Source organism: Petaurus breviceps, unplaced genomic scaffold, assembly GCF_028583685.1.
Source record: "Petaurus breviceps papuanus isolate PSGF00001 unplaced genomic scaffold, PetGlider_PUasm1.0 225, whole genome shotgun sequence".
Lineage (NCBI taxonomy): Eukaryota > Metazoa > Chordata > Mammalia > Diprotodontia > Petauridae > Petaurus > Petaurus breviceps.
This window is the reverse complement of record NW_027185889.1, coordinates 9,364,148-9,385,518: the sequence shown is the minus strand read 5'-3', so window position 1 is coordinate 9,385,518 and position 21,371 is coordinate 9,364,148. Positions and strand designations below refer to the sequence as shown.

At 39.2% G+C, this 21,371-nt stretch overlaps 1 protein-coding gene across 5 annotated transcripts in view; it reads left to right on the top strand.

Moving 5' to 3' along the window:
• Window positions 1–21,371, top strand: part of ATP2B1 (ATPase plasma membrane Ca2+ transporting 1) — a 147,418-nt gene that overhangs the window by 91,746 nt on the left and 34,301 nt on the right. For all 5 annotated transcript variants that reach the window (XM_069095134.1, XM_069095131.1, XM_069095132.1 and 2 more), the window contains 5 exons: window positions 975–1,172; window positions 11,252–11,506; window positions 11,595–11,720; window positions 15,364–15,504; window positions 17,808–17,846. In XM_069095134.1, the coding sequence (XP_068951235.1) occupies window positions 975–1,172; window positions 11,252–11,506; window positions 11,595–11,720; window positions 15,364–15,504; window positions 17,808–17,846 (759 nt within the window). The remainder of the gene's footprint in view (window positions 1–974; window positions 1,173–11,251; window positions 11,507–11,594; window positions 11,721–15,363; window positions 15,505–17,807; window positions 17,847–21,371) is intronic.

The following is a 21,371-nucleotide window of genomic DNA, read 5'->3' as shown; positions in this document are numbered from 1 at the left end:
AACCATGTGACTCGCAAAGACTCCTTTAAGTGGATTGCTCATTTTCCTTATTAAATCAGACTACATGCTAAATCAGAGATAGCTGCTTGTTTGCTGCTGGTTTATGAAGAACTAGCCTACATTCTAAGTGTCAGCCTCCCATCTTTCCTTAGATTTTTGTCTGCCTCTTATTTGGCCCTAAGTGAATGCTTGTCTCGTTCTCTAGTGCTCCTCCAGCTCCATGTGGACTAAGCAGCAGTGAGCTGAACTGGGCAGCTGACAGACAGAAAGGGGATTATTAAGTTTAATGTAGGAAATAAGTCCCAGGGACTTCCTGGGACACTGAGGTTTAGTGATGTGCCCAGGGCCATATAGCCAGTGTCAAAGGATTTGAACATAGGTATTCTCCACTCCAGTCCTGGCACTTTATTCGCTATATGCTATGTTGATTTTACTTAGATAATTTCTTTTTCTTTCTGTTTTTGGTACAGACATGTGATTCCAATGGTGTGGACAACTCCTGGTGGGGTAACTCCTTTCATTAATACAGATCTCTAATTCATCTGTAACTTAGTTGCAACTGTCTTAGTTGCTTTAGTAACCTGAGAAGTTAACTAGCTTGTCTGCTGTAACACAGCTAGTAAGTGTCAGAGAGATTTAAATAAAGGTCTTCCTGACTCCAGGGCCACCACTTTATCTACTAGACTCCTCTACTTCTGGCAGAAACAGATATAGAGATAGTAGAAAAGAAAAAAATACTGAAAAATTCATTTTAAACTAAAAGCTTATACTTAGTTTTCTTAAATCATATAGTCAACTTTTCCTTACAGGTATTGACATGGCTATTGCTTTGGTCTGTTATTAATAATGATTTCAATAGAGCCTTATGCATTTGAATTTGAGGAGGTATAGGTGCTAGAAATGAAATTAAGTTTTTAGATTAGCAAAGACCACAACTGTTGACATACATGTTTGCTTCTTTTTTTTTTTAACAGGTTTAAGCGGAAATCCTGCAGATATAGAGAGGAGGGAAGCAGTGTTTGGGAAGAATTTTATACCTCCTAAAAAGCCAAAAACATTTCTTCAGTTAGTATGGGAAGCATTACAAGATGTTACCTTAATTATATTAGAAATTGCAGCCATAGTATCATTGGGCCTTTCTTTTTACCAACCTCCAGAAGGGAACAATGCAGGTAAGTGAACTGACCCCCAAAATTATTTAAAATGTAGCATCACCTTTTATAAGTAATTATTACATGGATAATACTGAGTGCTTTACTGAAGAATATGAAAGCAAAAGACAGTGGAAAAGGGGTACGTTTCTATTCTCCAGTTGTTTTGAATCTTTTGATATCAGCATTTTGACAAGAACTTAGATACTTCGAAAGTATTTTGTCAAATAGTTTGTTTTTTCCATTTCTGCTTTTCTTTTATAAGTATTTTTGTGTATATGGGTGTTTGTCCTCTTTATTTGGTCTCTTAGGGGAGTAGTAGTGGTGTCTGTGTGTGGCAAAGGATATGTACAGTTTAATCTTTTTAGGGGCATAGTTCTAATTGTTTTCCAGAATGGATGAACTATTCCATTAACAATGTTTTAATGTACCTATTTTCCCATAACCCCTCCAACATTTTTTTTGTCAACTTTGCCCATCTGATGTGTACAGCATGAAACCTTGGAGTTGCTTTAATTTCCACCTCTTTACTTATTAGTGATTTTGGACTATTTAAAAAATATGTCCTTTGACTTTTTATCATTTAGTGATTCTTGTTTCTTTTAAGAAATAAATTAACTGTTTAAGAAACTGTTTTTTATCATTTCAGAAAATAACTTTGTTAAAGAGATTACAGTGTTGATTATTTTCATACATTATTTTATTCCTTGCCTGATTGAATACCTGTTACATTCCCCACAGTATTTGTTCCAAACATTCTCTTCTCTCCTCAAACCATAAGAAACAACTCCCTCCTCATTGTTTCATAATTTACTAAATAAAGTGAGGCTTGCTGTTACAAACTCCTTCTTTTCTCCTATTCTACACCTCATATCCCCTCAGGAACCTACCCATTGTCTGTTCTTTTGCTCCAGTCTCAGAGCAAAAGATTTTTCTTTCTGCCAGGAACAACTCCAATACTTGTGCTTTGAGCCTCACTACTTCATCTGCTCTGGGAATTTGCCCCTTTGGTATCTCCTCTCTCTCCCTAATCTTAAGTCTTTATCCTCTGGCTTCTTCCTTATGGCCCACAAACATAGCCAGATCTCCTCCATTCTTAAAAATAAATCTTCATTTATTTGATAATATTGCTACCTACCTTTCACTTAGAAAATCCTAGAAAAGCTTCCTCTTCCTCATCTCATACTTCCCAACCTCTTGCAGTCCCAACCCAGCAAGTGTACAGACTCCAAGATTACCAGTAATCTCTTTCGTTGCTAAATCCAATGGCCTTTTCTCAGTCCTCTTCCTAGACTTCTCATTGACACTGTTGACTATCCCCCTCCTCTTGGATAGGCATTCTTCAGTGAGTTTTCAAAATAATGCTCTCCCTACCTGTCTAACTGTTCCTCTCTTGTCAGTTTCCTTTGTTGCATTGCTTTCTATGTTCTGTCCTCTTTTCATCTTTTATCTCAGCACTCAGCACAGTGCCTGGAACATGGTAGGAACTTAATAAATGATTGCTGAATGATTTCTGGAAAAAGTCGGCAAAGTAAATTTCGCCCATTCATCACCCTTCCACCTTTCACAGAGTCAACTGTGCTACTCTTTTCCTGCTTTAGCCTTAATTTGGATGTTTCTGCTTACTCAGAGTGTACAAAAGCAGAAGAAAGCTCATCTGGAAAGGAGCAAGTGAATTAGAGTGAATACTTCTAATAGATTAAAATGTAAGACGATATCTAGCTTTGTTGACTACAGTCATGTTATTATATGTAGTAAAAACCAAAAAGACCTTATCAAAGGTTCTGTTCATCATTTCAGTGAAGTTTTACACTATCTCTTATCCATTTCTTCTTATATGCTACTGCCAGGTTAAGTTGAGACAGTATCATTACTAAAAAAAATACAAAGAAATTGTGTAGGAATGAGTCTTGAATCAAGTTATCCCATTTTCTTTTTAAGCACTGTGTTTTCAAGTTATATTAGTACCAAATAACTGACTTAAAGCCTTTCTTGCCATATTTTTAAGATCTTGAAGGCATACTAGAACCTAGTTGAAAGAGTGCTTAGAAATAGTAGAATCATAGGGTTAGGGTATGAAGGAACCTTAGGAGTCATCTTATTGAGGCCTAATTTGAGGTTGGGCTGATAAATGGGAAACTTGAAACAAAGCTTGGATATTTAATATCAGAAAATGTGTTTCTTTCCCCAGGAAGATTATATTCCTTTTGAGGATTGTTTTCTTATGAAGTTGTTCCTTTACATTAATCTGCAGAGTTAACTGTGTAGGACCCACACAACTGGTCCTCTTTCTGCTCTCTGTGGTCAAGCTGAATCAATCTAATCCATCCTTATGAAAAACCTGCAGGTATTTGAAAACTATGGTTATGACCTGTCTGTCTTCTCAGCTCTGGGCTACACATCTCTGATTCCTTTAACCAGTCTTCATGGCATGGGTTTAAGTGCTTTTACCATCCTGATTATCCTCTTCTGGATGTGCTCCAGGTTGTCAGTGTCCCTTTTAAAATGTGATATCCCAAATCTGACACTTTGAGATAAGATCTGAACTGGGCAGATTATTCTCCTTTCCTCATTATGATCACTGCTTTGATTAATGCAGCCTAAATCACTTAACTATCATTAACATATTTGATTGACATATTATCTGTCTTCAAGTGTTGTATAAAAATATTAATCTTGTGCTTTAAATCTGGCAGCCAGTTAGAGACATTCAACTCTCTTGTCCACAGGGATATCACATGTCATATGCCTTGCTTAAATCTAGTGATATTGTATCTGTAACTTTATTGACAAATCTACACTTGCTAATGATGACTATGTTCCTCTTTCTAAGTGCTCAAAAATTATCCTTTTAATAGCCCCTTCCCTGGGATTTTGACTGGAATGTCAGATCACTAGCCTGACAGTTCTCAGGGATCTATGTTTTGTAAAACAACAATAAAAATTCGGTTCTGGCACCCTTCTCCTGTTCTCCATGGCTTAGCAAAAGATTGTTATCACTGCTTTAGCAGTTCCATGCACAAGCTCTGTTTCAAGGATCCTGGCATGCAGTTGTTAGGAACAGGTGATTAGAACTCATGGAAGGGGGCTAGGAGTTACCTTACTACCATTTCTTCACTTAGCTAGATTTTCATTTGTCTCTCACCTCGTTTCTGTTCTGTCCTTCCAAGTTTTAGGATAATTCTCTTTAATAGAGAAGACAGAAGCCAAATAAGAGTTGGGTAGTTCTCCTTGTTTATGATCCATCACCATTTTCCCATCCCATCCAAATTTCCATTGTAACAAAGCTGTTTTAAATAACCCCAGCATTGTTCATAACATTTTCACATTAGTCTTCTTGATGGAACGCTTACAGGATTTCTTCCATTCTTGGTGCTGTGCCCCCCTTACCTTCTGAAAGCTCCTTTTTGAAATCTCTGCTCTGCAGATTTTCCCCATGCAGTCACATTGGTTTCATTAGCCACTTCCTCTGCTCCAGGCCCTATTCTTCCAATTCTCAATCACTTTCACTATCAAAATCTTTCTTGGGAATCTCTTGTCTGTCTTATCAGATGGATTAAACACAACAAATAGGAAGCAAGAGGTCTAGGCACCCCTAATCAATATAAAGTGTAGGCAGGACTTGGTCACTGACTTCTGGAAGGATGAAACAACCACAGACTGCTTTATGTTAATAAATGTTAATATGGCAAAATACAAAGCACAGTTCTTACCAATTGGGGGTTATTTTTATAAGGACTTCATTTAGAAGATAGATTGGGATTTTAATGGACATTTAGGGATTTATCAGACAATGACCAAAATGGAGGGAAGACATTCTAGACAATGACAGCAAGGCACCTAAGTCCTTTTTAGAACCTCAGACAGTGGGGTCATAACCTATTATCTTCCAGTTTTTTGAAAATCTGCTTTCTTCAAGTAGATGTGTATTGTCCTCTAAATCTCGTATGCTCTAACAAACACTTTCACCAAGTGAGTGACTGGTTTCTACTTTACCAGTTCAATTCTTTCTTGGTCCAAATTAGGTTCTTTGCTTTTTTCTTTTTCAGAAATAGTATTAGCAGACCAATCCAGGAATGCCTTTAGCAGAGACTTCTGATTGATGCTTGGGATGTTGAGAAATCCCCCATCAACATAACATCCTGTTTCTATGCCAGCTTTCTGACCTGACTTTTTCTCTGGCTAGACGTGATAAAATCTCATTCCATCCTCTCACTCAGATTCCCTCCAGCATACTTCCTCCTTAGGAGGTCTAACACTGCCCTGTTTAAGAGGCAACTGAATATAGAATTCAGATTTGACACCAACCCTTAAGTGACCATAGCTTTTAACTTCAGAGCTCAGTTTCCTCATCTTTAAAATGGAGAGAATACCTTGCCTACCTAATGAGTTTGTCATGAGGATCAAATAAGATTATCTAAGGTATTTTCTAACCTTAAATGCTATTTTGTAATTGCTGTGGTACTTTTTTTCTTCTTTATGTTGAAAACCATGAATTGAAAAACTACACATGTGATGAAGTAGTTTGAAGGAAGCATCAGCAAAACTTCCAAGTCTCAGACTTGTGCAGCTGCTGGAATTAAACATCTCAGAATGGAAATGAATTTCAGATGAAACAATGTAATACCTGGCAGAGGGCTCATAACAAAGTATTAGCTGCCAGATCAGAGGGGGCCATGCAGAGACTTAGAGTTCCTTGGTTTTTTAATTAATCTTTTTAATGTTTTTAGAAAAAAATAATGACATTATTATAATTAAATGTTATTTTTTTTTAATGCACACACTTCTGTGGCATTATTATCAACTTTCATCGTTTTTTGAAGATTATTGAATGTGAAAACCATTCTCTTGGCCTCTTGGCATTGTGGAAGACTGACTGAAATGGTGAGAGACTCAAGGCTGGGAGACCAATTCAAAGAAAGTTTTTTCACTAATCTAGGTGAGAGGTGATGAGGGCATGAACATTATAGGGCATGAGGGCAGAAATGGTAACATTTGAAAACTGGTTGAATATGTAAAGCAAAGGAGACTTTAGAGTCCAAAGAATGCTTAAGTTACAAACCTGGGAAACTGGAAGAATAGTGGACCTTTTCACAGAAATGGAGAAATTTGAAAGGAGTAGATAATGAGTTGTGTTTTGTGCTTGAGCAGTCTATAGAGCATCCCTTTTGAAATATCCGGTTGGCACTTGGTAGTACTAGATTGAATCTCAGGGAGACACTGATGGACATCTGTCTGTGAGTAGTCTGCAGAGGCATGACAGTTAAATCCATGGGAGCTGATAGGGTCACAGTGAGATAGTATAGAAAGAAGAATAGGTAGATCAGAGCCTTGGGAAACACCAACAATTAGAGGCCAACAGAGGAGGCTGAGAAGGAGCTGTCCAAGAGATAGGAGAACCAATGGGTCCAGGAGAAAAGACAAGGGGTCGGTAATGTCAGATGTAGAAGAGAAGTCCAGAAGGTTGAAGGCTAGGAAAAGACCATCAGATTTAGCAATTAAGAAATATGAGATCATTTTCTACTGACTAGTTGGTTAGATAGGTAAATAGGTCAGTGAATGAGAGAAGTGGAGGCAAGAAGCATGCATTTTCTTGGGAGTTTGGCTGAGAAAGGGAGAAGAGAAATATGGGGGAAGTTTGAGGGAGAGAGTGTTTAGTGAAGGTTTGGGTTTTGTTTTGTTTCAACATTTAGGATAGAGATTTGGGCATGGTTGAAGGCCATAGGAAAGGAGCCAGTAGATAAGCAGAGGTTAAAAGTTAGAGAGATGGGATAATTGGGGTTGTAATCTGTTGGAGAATGGGAAGGGATGAGATCAAGGGCACAGGTAGAGGAGTTGACCTTGGCAAGGAGGAAGGCCACTTCATTTTCAAAAGACTAGGGAAAAGGAAAAGAGTAGGTAATAATGTAAAGGGGTTTTGAGATGAGAACAAGGGGGAAAGAAGGAGCTCGGGGTGAGTAGAGTATTTACTCTGTAAAGTAAGAGGTCCTGAGAGAGGGACAAGACATTTGAGAAGCAAGGTTTGGAATAGCTTTTGTGAAGAGTCCCCTTACTCTTTTTGTTGTACAGTCATTTCTCTCATGTCCTACTCTTCATGACCCCATTTGGGATTTTCTTGGCAGATACTGGAGTGGTTTGCCATTCCCTTCTTCAGCTTACTTTATAGGTGAGGAAACTAAGGCAAAGTGAAATGACTTGTCCAGGGTCACACAACTAGTAAGTATCTGCAGCTGAATTTAAACTGAAAAAGATCAGTCTTCCTGACCCCAAACCTGGCACTCTGTGCACTGTACCACCTAGCTGCCCATAAAAGAATAAATTAGATGGAAATAAAAGGATTGCCTTGCTGCAGGGAGAACTCAGCCAAAGTTGGATCACTTGAAGAAGTTAGCTATTTGCAAATTACTTGACATGCATTCTAATTTGATTTTCATAAGAATACTTTGTGTTTGGTAGTAAAGTGTTGTTAGCTTTATTTTAAAGTTGAGGAACTGGGAGCCAGACACTTCACTGACTTGCCAAAGGTTACACAAGCCAAGTCAGTGGGAGAGCTGGGGTTTAGATCCAGATCATCTCATTTGGTATTCAGTAAAAATCGTTCAGTTACCAAGATGAAATTCAGAGCAATTTGATATAAAATAGATTTACAATAATTTTGTTGTCAGAATAAAAGTTAATAGGAGCATATTCTTTTGACATTCAGTTAGTCAAGTTGTATAATCTGAGTTGCATATGTGAATATGTTGCTTGAAATTTAGTGTTTCTGAGCAGCTAGATGCTGCTAGAAGAAGGTACCCCAAAAAGCAATGTTTGAACGTAGGGTAGACTTCTGTCAAACTACTACTGGACCCTCACTCTGCTGTTGGACATTACTTTTATTCTACTTGTCATGACTCTCCTGTTGCCCGCGGGGGTTATTGATAGACTATCATCTATCTTTCTTTAAGCTCTTAGCCTTCATTTCAGCAGAAATTTTGCCTTATACTTATTGAGATGGAATCTGGTCCGAAATGAATTCCATCAGTGCTCTTCAGTTTTTTGGCCTTCCCTTCACGTCTCCTCCCTTTGGACCTGTTAGACCTTCTTGCCAAAGCCAACTGCTTACCTGTGCACGTTATCATTCGTCACATGACCTTTTCATTACTCCTTGACTGTTCCTCTTTTTATAAACATGACTGAGGTCTTTCCTATTTAAAACAAACAGAAAAACCCTATCTCTTGATCTCTTTTTGCTTCTCTCTCATCATGCTCTTCAGATGTCTGCAGCTTGGCTTCTTTTTCCACCCTCTAATTGCTCTCTCCTTATTTGCCAAGGGCTCCTCTTATCATTAAACCCCACTGGTATTCATCCTTCTTGACTACTCCATAGCACCCAGCATTGAGCTCAACCTTCTTGATACTCTGCCTTGACTGAAAGGACCCTGCAGTTTATAACATAACATACTATTTATATTGTGCTTTCATTTGATTTTTGGAGGCAGTATAATATTATGGACAGAGAGCTGCCCTCCAATCAGGAAAGACTGGGTTCAGGTCCCACCTTCCACATATATTGGCTGTGTGACCCTTCAAATAAACTCTAGGCAGTTCTGTGACTATATATTGGAAGAGAAGATGCCATCCTGCTTTGGGTAGTTCTCTATGTGAGTAAAATCCCAGGTCTAGACTCTTTCCTTTTTAGCTCTTTAATATGGGTGAACACAGCTAAGTGGAGTTTCCTATGGTGGTCTGGTCCTATTGCCATTGATTACATACAAGCATTTGGATGCCACATAGAGAGGGCTGGGCTTGGAAGGCCTGGGCTCAAGCCTTGCCTCTGATACAGACAAGCCCTGTGACACTCCACTATGCACTGAACCCTTAAGGGCTGCAGGCCAGAGGAAGGAACATTCTGTCAATCAGAGTAAGTTCCTTACCAGGAGCTCCATTTTGTGGGTATTTTTGTGTTTTTTAGATCTACTTATATATGCGATTCTTTTCATATATCTTATTTCCAGTTTTCAAATACAGTCTTGAAGATCTGGGATTTATCTTTTTTCTGTTTTTCCTTTTTTGTGTCCCTCATGATACTCTACAAATAATAGGAAAGTAATAAATTTTTAGAGAATGATTTCTTTTTTTTTTTAAAGCAATCGGGGTTAAGTAACTTGCTCAAGGTTACATGGCCAGTTATTTCTGGGTGTGGTGCTAAGTATCTGAGCCCAGATTTGATCCCCAGGTCATCCCGACACTGAAGCCAGTGCTCTTACTTGCTGAGCCACCTGGCCACCCCAGAGAATTATTTTTTTACAAACATTTTGATTAGTATGGAATATTGAGCTACTAAATAAATACTCCCACCTTGAGTTATTTCCTAGAGTAAGAACTGTCTTTTGACCTTTGTATACCTAGCATTTAGCACAATGCCTGGCACATAAAAGGAGCTTTAAAATAATAATAGCTAAAATTATATAACTTTTTTTTTTTTTGCCTTTTGGAAGGCAGTTGGGGTTAAGTAACTTGCCCAAGGTTACACGGCTAGTTTTTTGTGTGGGTGTTAAGTGTCTGAGGCCAGAACCGAACTCAGGTCCTCCTGACTTCGGGGCCAGTGCTTTACTCACTGTGCCACCTAGCCACCCCCAAAAATTATATAACTCTTACAGTGTGCCAGGCCCTGTGCTAAACACTTTACAACTATTATTTTATTTGATCCTTATAACAACCTTGGGAGGTAGGTGTACTGTAATTGCCAAGGAAAGGCAACTTCCCAAGGTTCAATATACCAGCATAGGTGCTCTCCATTTTATTCAGTGACAAACCAAGAACAGAGAAGGTCAAAACATGATGTCATTCAAAATACAGCATTTACTAAGTGTGATTAAATAATCTCCAAGTACTACCCCACCCCAGGACCTTCCAATCATTCAATCAATTACAAAGTCCCAGTTCTAAATACTTCTCCACCCCTAGGCTATACCTTCATTTAGTCCACCACAAAGCCCCTCTTCTCAAATGGAGATTAGTTTCCAAACATAAGTAAAATACATTCATTTGCTCAACCATAGAACACAAAAAGGTCAAAAGTTCCCCACCCCTGGATCACAATTGAATCTACCCCAGAGTTACATCAAGTTTAAGCTCAGCACTTAATACCCAAATGGAGGTCTTTTCTTCATCTTGACACCAGGCAAGTTCTCAGCAATCTTAGTTCCTGGGGAGACAAGGCTTAGCAAGGCTACAGGATACATTGCCAGTCTCTTCACTAATTCATCCTCTGTCTGTAGAACAGTCCTAGAACCCCTGAAAACATTAGCAAAACCCTCTCCCAGGATTTCTGTAAACGTACAACAAGAAAATCCTTCTTCAGGGCTTCTGAACCAACAGAAAGGTTCCCAGACCCCTGCAACAACAGCACTGTCCTTCACCAGTGGACAGTGTTCACTCTCTGTCTGCAGGACAGTCTCAGGGCTTCTTAACCAAAAGCCAGGTTCCAGGACTTCTTCAACAGGACAGTCTTTCACCAGTGGACAAATCTGGCAAAACAACATCAAAACAGACAGACAAAGTACCAGCAAAACAGCCATGTCTCCTCAGTCCTTGGCAGCTCAGGGGGCAGGTCTCAAAAGTCCAGGGCAATTCAAAGTGGCCACCAGCAATTCTCTTAGTCTCTCTCCACGAGGTGCTGCTTCCAAAAAAAAAAGTTCTTCTGCCTCTCACTTGTCTCTCCAAATCTACGTCACCAGCTCCTCCCAGTTCGTGTCTCTCTTTTCAAGTCAACAAGTCCATCCCACAGGTGGGATTAACAAGCTCTGGGTTTTAACACAATCAATTTGAAAAACTAAGCCAATACAGGGGAATCTTTAAATGCCATTACTATCACAGTAGGTGATGTTGTTCTCTTTTATGGTTAAGAAAACTGAGGTAGAGGTTAAATGACTTGTCCTGTGCCACACAGCTAGGAACTGAAGCAGGATTTGAACTCAGGTCTTCCTGACTCTAGGCCTGGTGCTCTGTGCACTATGGCTTCTCTTAGCTGCCTCACTTTATTTACTGACTAACATATAGCCATGGTAACAGCACCAATTTGTTTTGCCTTTCTCTATTCTTTTCCTTCCATGTAGTTTGTGGAGAAGTTTCTGTTGGGGAGGAAGAAGGTGAAGGTGAAACTGGCTGGATTGAAGGAGCTGCCATCCTTTTGTCAGTAGTGTGTGTTGTGTTAGTGACAGCTTTCAATGACTGGAGTAAAGAGAAGCAGTTTCGAGGTCTGCAGAGTCGAATTGAACAAGAACAGAAGTTTACAGTCATCAGAGGTGGACAAGTCATCCAGATCCCAGTAGCTGACATTACTGTTGGGGATATTGCTCAAGTGAAATATGGTAAGTATCCTACGAGAAAGAGCACTTCAGCCCCAAACTTGGTAACAGTCTCATCTACAGAACACCCCTTCTTTGATTGATGTTACAGGTGATCTTCTTCCAGCTGATGGTATACTTATTCAGGGAAATGATCTCAAAATTGATGAAAGCTCACTGACTGGAGAATCTGATCATGTTAAGAAGACGTTGGATAAAGATCCCTTGCTTTTATCAGGTCTGCATTCTTTATAAAGATTATATAAATTAGAAATTGTAAGATGATAACGTTATACTGTCATGATTTAAAAGGCAGTGTAGCCTAAGTAAGAATAGAGTTCTCCACAGAGTCAGGAAAACATGAGTTCAAGTCATTTAGAATCTCTCAGGGCCCAATACAGCTTTAAAGAATCCATTGTAGAATATTTATTGATCAACACTGGATAAGCAGTTAACAAACATTTAAGTGTCTACTGTGGGTTAGGCAATGAGGATAACAGTATGAAACACAAAACAATCACTACTCCAAAGGAGTTGAGATAACATCCTGTCCAGATAAACCACATATAGATAACAATCGAGTTCATAGCAGTTGGGGTGAAGGCAGGTCAGCTTCTTATGGAAGGTGGTGCTTGCTTGAACTGTCTTAAAGGAAATATGAAGGATTCTGTATGCCCCTAGGAGACAGCCACAAAGGTGAAAGATGGCAGGTTGTGTTTGAGGAACAGAGAGAAGGTAGGGTGGGGTGAGGATGTGAGGTGAAATGTCCTACCCTGATCATAGACCCAGTCCAAAAAGAAATGTCTTTTAAAACTGTTAACCTGTTTTAAAACTTTGTACTTTTCTCCTCGTTTTTGCACATTATATTTGAGTGTCTAAAAATTAATCTATCCAATTAAGCAGATTAAACACTTATTTTAAGCATATTCTGGGATTATGGAAATAGAGACTGAGCCCAGTCTCTGCCTTAAGGCAGCTTATTATAAAATGGAACAATTGAAACATATAAAAAATAAATCTGATGCAAAGGACAGATAGAGGTTGTAATGTAATGCCAAAAGAAGGCAACTTCCCAGGTTCAAAATACCAGCATAGGTGCTCTCTATTTTATTTAGTGACAAACCAAGAACAGAGAAGATCAAAACATGACATCATTCCAAATACAGCATTTACTAAGTGTGATTAAATAATCTCCAAGTACTACCCCACCCCAGGATCTTCCAATCATTCAATCAATTACAAAGTCTCTGTTCTAAATACTTCTCCACCCCTAGGCTATACCTTAATTAAGTCCACCACAAAGCCCCTCTTCTCAAATGTAGATTAGTTTCCAAACATAAGGTCAAAAGTTCCCCACCCCTGGATCACAATTGAATCTACCCCAGAGTTACATCAAGTTTAAACACAGCACTTAATACCCAAATGGAGGTCTTTTTTTTCATCTTGACACGAGGCAAGTTCTCAGCAATCTTAGTTCCTGGGGAGACAAGGCTTAGCAAGGCCATAAGATACATTGCCAGTCCCTTCATGAATTTATCCTCTGTCTGTAGAACAGTCCTAGAACCCCTGAACACATTAGCAAAGCCCTCTCCCAGGATTTCTGTAAACATACAACAAGAAAATCCTTCTTCAGGGCTTCTGAACCAACAGAAAGGCTCCCAGACCCCTGCAACAACAGCACTGTCCCTCACCAGTGGACAGTATTCACTCTGTCTGCAGGACAGTCTCCAGACCCCTGCAACAACAGCACTGTCCCTCACCAGTGGACAGTATTCACTCTGTCTGCAGGACAGTCTCCAGACCCCTGCAACAACAGTACTGTCCCTCACCAGTGGACAGTATTCACTCTCTGTCTGCAGGACAGTTGCAGGCCTTCTTAGCGAACAGCCAGGTTCCAGGACTTCTTCAACAAAAGGACAGTCTTTCACCAGTGGACAAATCTGGCAAAATAACATCAAAACAGACAGACAAAGTACCAGCAAAACAGCCATGTCTCCTCAGTCCTTGGCAGCTCAGGGGGCAGGTCTCAAAAGTCCAGGGCAATTCAAAGCGGCCACCAGCAATTCTCTTAGTCTCTCTCTCTCCACGAGGTGCTGCTTCCAAAAAGATCTTCCGCCTCTCTCCAGTGTCTCTCCAAATCTACGTCACCAGCTCCTCCCAGTTCAGGACTTTCTTTTCACATCAAAAAGTCCATCCCACAGGTGGGATTAACAAGCTCTGGGTTTTAATACAATCAATTTGAAAACCAAGCCCAATACAGGGGAATCTCCACATTCCATTACTATCACAGAGGTACATTAGAAAATTGAAGGAAGGTGAAATCTTTCAAGGTCATGGGATAAGGGAAGGTTTGCACAAATGAGATGGCATTTGAGTTAGATGTTAGGGGGGGAGATAATTCAGTAATCATTCATTAAATGCTATAATATAAATATATATAAATAATATAAAATGTATATCAGACATTGTACTAAAGTGTTAGTACAAAGTGTACAAAGACAACAATAAAAGTTCCTCCCCTCTGGGAGCTTCTATCCCTGTCCCCTTTAGAAGGATTTTCAACCTCAGGCAGAGAAGTGTAACTGATCCATTCTAGCTCTGGGGAGTGGCCTTTGTGCATATACTGAGGCTGTGTGTGGGGTGTAGTGATGAGCTGGCAGGAACCAGGTTGGGCCTGTACTAAATACCCAACTGAGTGCTTGGTGTTCTCTTAGAGGCAGCAGTGCAGAGCCACAGCAGACTTTTGAACAGGGAAATAAACATAGCATTCAGGAGATTGATTGTAGGGTGGTGTATAGAGTTGTAATTTGAGAGAGAAGCTGAAGGTTTATGGCTTTAAGAGGATTTTATACTAGTTTAAGTATAAGGAGGCTCTGAATTAGATCTTTGGCATCTCAATAGAATGTAGACTTCTTAAGAGAACAGATTGTTTCCTTTTTCTTTTTCTTTCTTTTTTTTAAATTTTGTAACAGCAGCCACAGACAAAGCCTGATACTTAATGAGTGCTTGTTGTTTGGCTGAGTGTGGGTTGGGGAGGACTGAGGCCAGATTGCAAATGTCTGAGGAGTAGGGAGGGGGTGAAGAATTGGCAGCTTGTCTGTTAATTTGAGCAGTGAATGAGGGAAAATGATCCAGGATGATAACTTGCTGGGGGGAGAAAGATCAGAAAGATTTTGTGGGCTTTTTTTATGTGTGGTGTTTTTTTGTTTTTTGCTTTGGGGAAGCACATTTAGAGACTCAAGACAAGGGAAAATGGCCAGAAGAGGGGAGAGGAATAGATCAAGTGTGTGAGCTTTTAGGCGATTAGTCAGAATGGGAACCTTTAATCACAGATTTAGAGCTTTCAAAGACCTCTGCACACATCAAGTCTATCACTCCCCATTCATTTTGCAGATGAAGAAAGTTGATAGTAAATGACTATTATCTGAAAACAGCTCTTCTTCTTTGGAGTCAAGAGAGAGAGAGAGAGAGAGAGAGAGAGTTATATATGTATACTTTATCCCGCAATCTAGAATTGATCAGGCTACTTGGATCTAAGCTATAAAAATTGCCGAGCTGTTTGTATTCAGACATTTCCATTCACCTATTTATGCTTTTATACAGAGTATTTTGTTTACCATTAATTTTTGTGTCTAAGAAAAGTGAAGTTTAACTAATAAGTATCTGGTTTGAAAGTACTTTGAATAATTTACCTCTATTTAATAAAAATCCCTATTTCTTAGGGATTGAGTGCCTACAATTCAGAGATTTATCTTGATTACTCATCTGCAAAAATTTTTAGTAATTACATTTTCTTCATTTTTAGTAAAATGTTAGTTTAACAGTTGTTATTTAATAGAATCAAGTTTACAATGAAGAAACTAGATTTAATGTTGTTGCAGGTACCCATGTGATGGAAGGCTCTGGAAGAATGGTAGTTACTGCTGTGGGTGTGAACTCCCAAACTGGAATTATTTTTACCTTACTTGGGGCTGGAGGTGAAGAAGAAGAAAAGAAAGATGAAAAGAAAAAAGAAAAGAAAAGTAAATACAATAATTTGATTCATTTTTTTAAAAATAAAAACTTATTTATATTTGAAAATGGTTGTGGGAGCTGGATTAACTTTTAAAATTGATATAGCAAACATGAAGAAGAAATTTGTTAAATTGCCCTTTTAGTGTTTATATTCTATAAAATGCACAGTACTTTCTTTAGAATATAGAACTGAGGAAAACCCATTAAACATTTTAATATGAAAGAGGTATGGAAGGCAGTGGGGAGGGGGAGGGAGGTGAAGAGTAAAGATCTTTTGACCAAAAGCTTGGCTCTTCTTACCAAGGCTCTCTATAACTCTTAAGCCCATTTTGCCTTGTCTCTAGTGTGTCCCTACAATTATCCCCTTTCTCTCCTTAATTCTTTTCCCTGTTTACTGATTCCTTCCTACTAGCCCATTAAAAAGCCTTCACTTGACCTTCTTCCCTCCCCTCACTCCTCCCTCTTCACCTCCCCTCCATGCTGTCATGCTGTCTGGGCTCACTTTTCATTGCCAATAATCTGTCTGCTTTCATTGCTTATACTTCCTTTCTTCTCACTTCTCATCTACCCCTTGCTATTTGGCTTCAGACTTCATCATTCAGCTGTGAAAACTGCAGTGATCTCCTAATTGCCAATTCTGTTGGCCTTTTCCCAATGCTTATCTTTCTTGATTTCTCTGCAACATTTTTTTTTTTTTGCTGTTGACCACCCTTTCTCTGAAATCTCCTGTCTTTTGTTCTCACAACACTGCTCTCTCTTCCTCCGATTCACCTGACTACTCCATAATTGACTTTGCTGAATCTTCAGCCCTGGAACAGTAAGAAGACCAGTTCAGTTGGACCACATGGGAATGATAGTAAAGGTCAAAGGGTGGGTTGGGGTCAGATCAGATCATGAAGGGCTTTCAGTTGCAAACAAGGGAGCTTATATTTAATCCTCGAGGTGACCAGGAGCCACTGGAGTTTGAATAGAGGAGTGACCTATCAGGCCTCATGTTTTAAAAAAATAACTTGAGCACCCACTTGGAAGCTGAATTGGGGAGAGACTTGAGAGGCTGGAGAATAAGTAAAAAGATTGCTGAAGAAAAGAGGAGTGTATGAGTTCAGCCTAATGTGTATCATATCCCTATCACCTTGTTTTTTGCTAACAAAACTTGGGTTTGAATTCTGATTCTGTGCTACTTTAGACAAGTCATTTAGCTTCTCAACGTTGAATTTCTCATCTGTAAAGTAAGATTAGACTACATAATCCCTGAGATCCTTTTGATTCCTGAGGAAATCTCAGAACTTTGGCTTGAGCAGTGGCTGCTGAAATTCATTGTGAAGCCAGCAACTATATTTTAAAAAATCAAAAATGAAAAATACTTCAGGAAGGAAGGAGCCATTGAAACATTCTATATAATGCACAGAAGAGAACAGAAGTTATTTCCTAAGGAATCACAAGCAAGCAGGACAGTTGTGAAAATAACAGGGAATTTGTCTGCTTTTTTTAAAGCAAGCTGTGGAATAGACAATATCCTCTAACAGTCTATTTAATGTTATTGTTTCTATATTGAAATTATTATAGGTTCTTTTTGGTGTTAAATTCAGAATTTTTTAAAAAAGGAATATTTAATTTAATTTTTTATTGGAATTAGTTAGGCATCTCTTGATGAACAGTGAAATGCTATAATTGTTGTTAAGTCAGTACATAATCAACTATGGCATTAAAATATTGGAGTTTCGTACCATTTAAAGTTATAGTAATTAAAGTCTTGATCAGCCTAGAGTCAACATAGGCCAGTGGGAGGAGTGGGAGGAGTGGGAGGGGCACCAAGTCGGGATTTAGAGATCCTGGATTCTTTTCTTGACTGGATGTTTGACTTAAGAAAAGACCCTGCACCTCCGGGCCCCAGTGTCCTGATACCCAGTTAGAACAGTGTGAACTAGGTGATTTCTAAGGTCCCTGCTAACTCTTTTATAATTATCCATGTAATTAGACTTTTTAGAATTACAAATATACATGCAGTACAGAATATTTCTACAACCTATGAAAGAAATAATGTAGAATGTCAAAAACTTGTAGAGTATGAGGAATTATAGATAACCAAAGATTATATTCAGATATTATATTTTCATTATTCAAATCTAGAGAATAACCAAGGTCAATCATTATTAGCAAAATGCCTTAACCAAGCCATAAAGCAAAATATACTACTATTATTATTAAAGTGATAATGGTATTATAAAAGAATTTAAACCACCATTTGATAAGTTCATTTTTATAAATACTACTTTTTGAAAAGCTGAATTCCCTTTTTTTCCCCTTACAGATAAGAAACAAGATGGAACTGTTGAGAACCGCAACAAAGGTAAACTTAGAAGCCTAACACTACCAAGCCATTAGCTGCCTTGTCTTTAGGAATGCACTTGCTTTATGACCTGCCCAAAGTCTCTTCTGCTTACCTTTTGACTTAAAAATAGCATCTGCAAGAAGACATTCAGCAGTCAACAATGTGTCATAGCCACCACATTGCTAATAATGGGGATGGGCAGGTCCACAAAGGATGTGGTTTTTGAAGTAGTTGATCTATTGCCAAAGCCTAGTGATTTGTCTACCTGACTTGATCAGCATAAATATGGCTCCTGATCGTTACCTTTTTGTAAATTCATCCTTAGGGTAATATATTTGACTCCACCCAATTTTGAATTGATCTATCCTTTGCTACTTTTAATACGTCACCAACCTATTTCATACCCTGTGACCATATACTCTTCCCAGCCTATGAATTATCTTCCTTAGGTGTAACCCACTTTCACTCTAGGGCTGCTGAGCATCGAAAGAATTTGGACTGATTTCATTCATCCAAAATTCATGAGATACAACCTTACCTGTACTCTATATTCTGTTCATCAATGCTTCTTTGATCTTAATCTCATTTCTGTTCACCTAATAATCACACAAAGTTTTCCCAACCGTTTTTAAACTGTATTTTTAAGTTCTGAACTTAAGCACCAAAAAAACTTTTTCATACACAGGAGAACTACAGGGAAGAGGATTTTACATGAAACCAGGATTTTCTATTTCATACCACTTCTTTTTAAAGAATTATATTAAAAATTGCACACATTTCTTTGGAAATTTTCCATGTTTGTCTATCCTTCTGAACTTCTTTCTGGGCATTTTTTAAACTGCTTCATTGGCCCTCTTTGAAGAAATCCCTATTGTTACTCCCTCTCCCCAATTAAAAAAGGGGGGGGGAACCCTTAAATTCCTACAATGGACATTTCCACAAACAAAAGTCTCTGTATTTTGAGTCCAACCCTCTCTGACTGCAGGAGAGTAGCAAACTTCATCATAGGCTCTCTGGAGAGGGGTCAGTGTTTGGGAGTCTTTCAGAGTTGTTTTTCTGTACAGTGTTGTCATTGCATAAATTGTTCTTCTGGTTCTACTCACTTCATTATCTGCATCAGATCATATTCCAAGGATTCTCTGAAATATCTCTTTCTCCACTTCTTATGGCACAATACTCTTACATTACATTCATAAATCATAGTTTGTTCAGACATTCCACAGTTGATGGGACCCCCTTAGATTGCAGTCTCTTTAACTTTTTTCCCTTCTTCATGATCAAGTGTTTGTTTTGCTTGTGACTATCTCTTCCCCAGTATTATCTTCACTTTGCCCCCTCTTCCTATACCACCCTGTTTATCTATTGAATTTGGTGTATTTCTATACCAAACTGTATGTGTGTCCTATGTTTTGGAGTGGTCAGCCATGTTTGGCTTTGATTTGAAGCACCTGGGTTTCTGTGCTGTCCTCTGTCTTCTGGAGTTGGGGCCCACTGATCTTTTGAGATTCAGACTGCTAGAAGCCTTGGAATCCTGGAGTAACCTGGTCTGAGTGCCACTGCATCTGCACAGGCTGCTGCTTCCCCTGATGGCTTCCAGCATCCCCCACTGTGGGTTTACAGCCATTCTGGGACTCTTCCAGGGAGCCCCTCCCGGCTATTCCTGCCTTTGGCCAGATAGCCCTGCAGGGTACACATGGTTTTGGCCCAGCGTTGGTTGTGCTGGGAGGCTTCTGGCTTACCTGCCTGAGCTGGCTCTGGCTTTGCTGGCAGCTCCTTTTCCTTTAGCCTGCAGACTTCTGGCTGACTTTGTGTAGCGCTATATTAGAAGAAGTTGCTTCCTGTAGCATCTCACTGGATTTCTTGGCTATCATTAACCTAGTGCAACGTTGAAGATTTTGTATGAGTGGGTAAGGAGCAGCTGATCTGCTTGCCTTCTTTCAGGTTGCCATCTTGCCTCCCAAATCTCTTCTTTTCCAGCCATTCCTTCAGATTAGAAAAGGAAACTTAGCATCCTGATTTGCAGAGATTTGGGTCAGAATATGTGGCCTCTCTGTTTTCCTCTGTCATTCCACAAGCTCTCTCATTGTCCAAACTCTTTGTCTTCCCTACAGTCACAGTGGAATTTCTGCTACTGACTCAGGCTACACCCCTTCCTAGTGCCCCTGATCTCATAGCTTACTTTTCCTTACATTGCATTTTAAATTATTTACTCTTCTCTGGCTCCTTGTCATATAATATGTTTTGTTTCTCTTTAGTCCTAGGAAGGAAAATCTTCCTTTGACCCCATCCAACTATTCCCTTTCACTTAGAAAAAATGTCTTCAACCTACATTTCTACTTCCTCATTCCCTATTTTCTTCTCAACCCCCTGCAAAAGGATGTTTGCCCTCACCAGTCTTATAAAACTTCCTTTTGCCAAGGCCAATAGCCTCTTAAAAATGTTTAATCCTCCTTGGCACGTCTCTAGCTTATTAATACTAAATATGTTGACTTTTTTTTTCCTTTTTTGGAGGGGGAAGGCAGGGCAGTTGGGGTTATGTGACTTGCCCAAGGTCATACAGCTAGTAAGTATGTCAAGTGTCTGAGATCACATTTGAACTCAGGACTTCCTGATTCCAGGGCTGGTGCTCTATTCACTGCACCACCTAGCTACCCCTATGTTGACTCTTTCTATTGGAAATTCTTTCCACTGTCAGTTACCTCCCCAGTCTGGACTCCTGTCTCTTCCTTTTCTTCATTGTTTCTTAATAGTGGTGTTCTCTTAGTCTCTATCTCTTAGTGTTCCCACCCTTGGTGCGATCTTTGACTGTTGTCTGTCATATCCAGTCAATTACTAGGAGGAACTAGAAGTCCCACTTCGGAGACAAGAAGGATGAAGTGGGATGGGGATGGTATCTTCCAAGTAGTTCAGTGGCTATTTTTGGCCTCTGAGAACAAACCAAGGCTTTATGTAAGAAATAGCTTCTAACAAAACTCCTAATAGAAAGGATCTTCTTAGTTGGGTTTCCTCTGCCTAGAGGTCTTTGAGCAAGGCCCAAGGAGTTGTTTTGTACACTGCAGAAAGAATTCTTCCAGGTCTAGTTTGACTACATGGCCCCTGAGGGCCAACAGGTGAATGTCTCAGAAAGGCAAATTTGGGCTTAAAGGGGAAGGAACTGACTCGGGTGCATTTTCTATTATGAAAGTCTAAAAGTAGGAAATGCTGAATGTGAGTTAAATTAGATGGGCCTGGAAGTCATTTTAAACTGAAGTTCTCTGATTTTACAGTGGCTGCCAAAATAATGTGTAGGTCAGATGACTGTCACCCTTCTGCTAAAAAAAAAAATCCTTCAGTTGACTGAAGCCCTCTATTACCTGGTACCATACTGTTCTCCCAGCCTTCATTTATATTACTTTCTCCATTTATTATATACCTTAGCTAAATATGGTGCAAGTCTGCCTTCTGATCATTCACTACTAAAATTGCTTCATTGGATCATTCCAGTACAGTTTTCATGCTGGTTGCCTTCATTGAGTTTCTTTTTGTTTATTAATAACCATCACT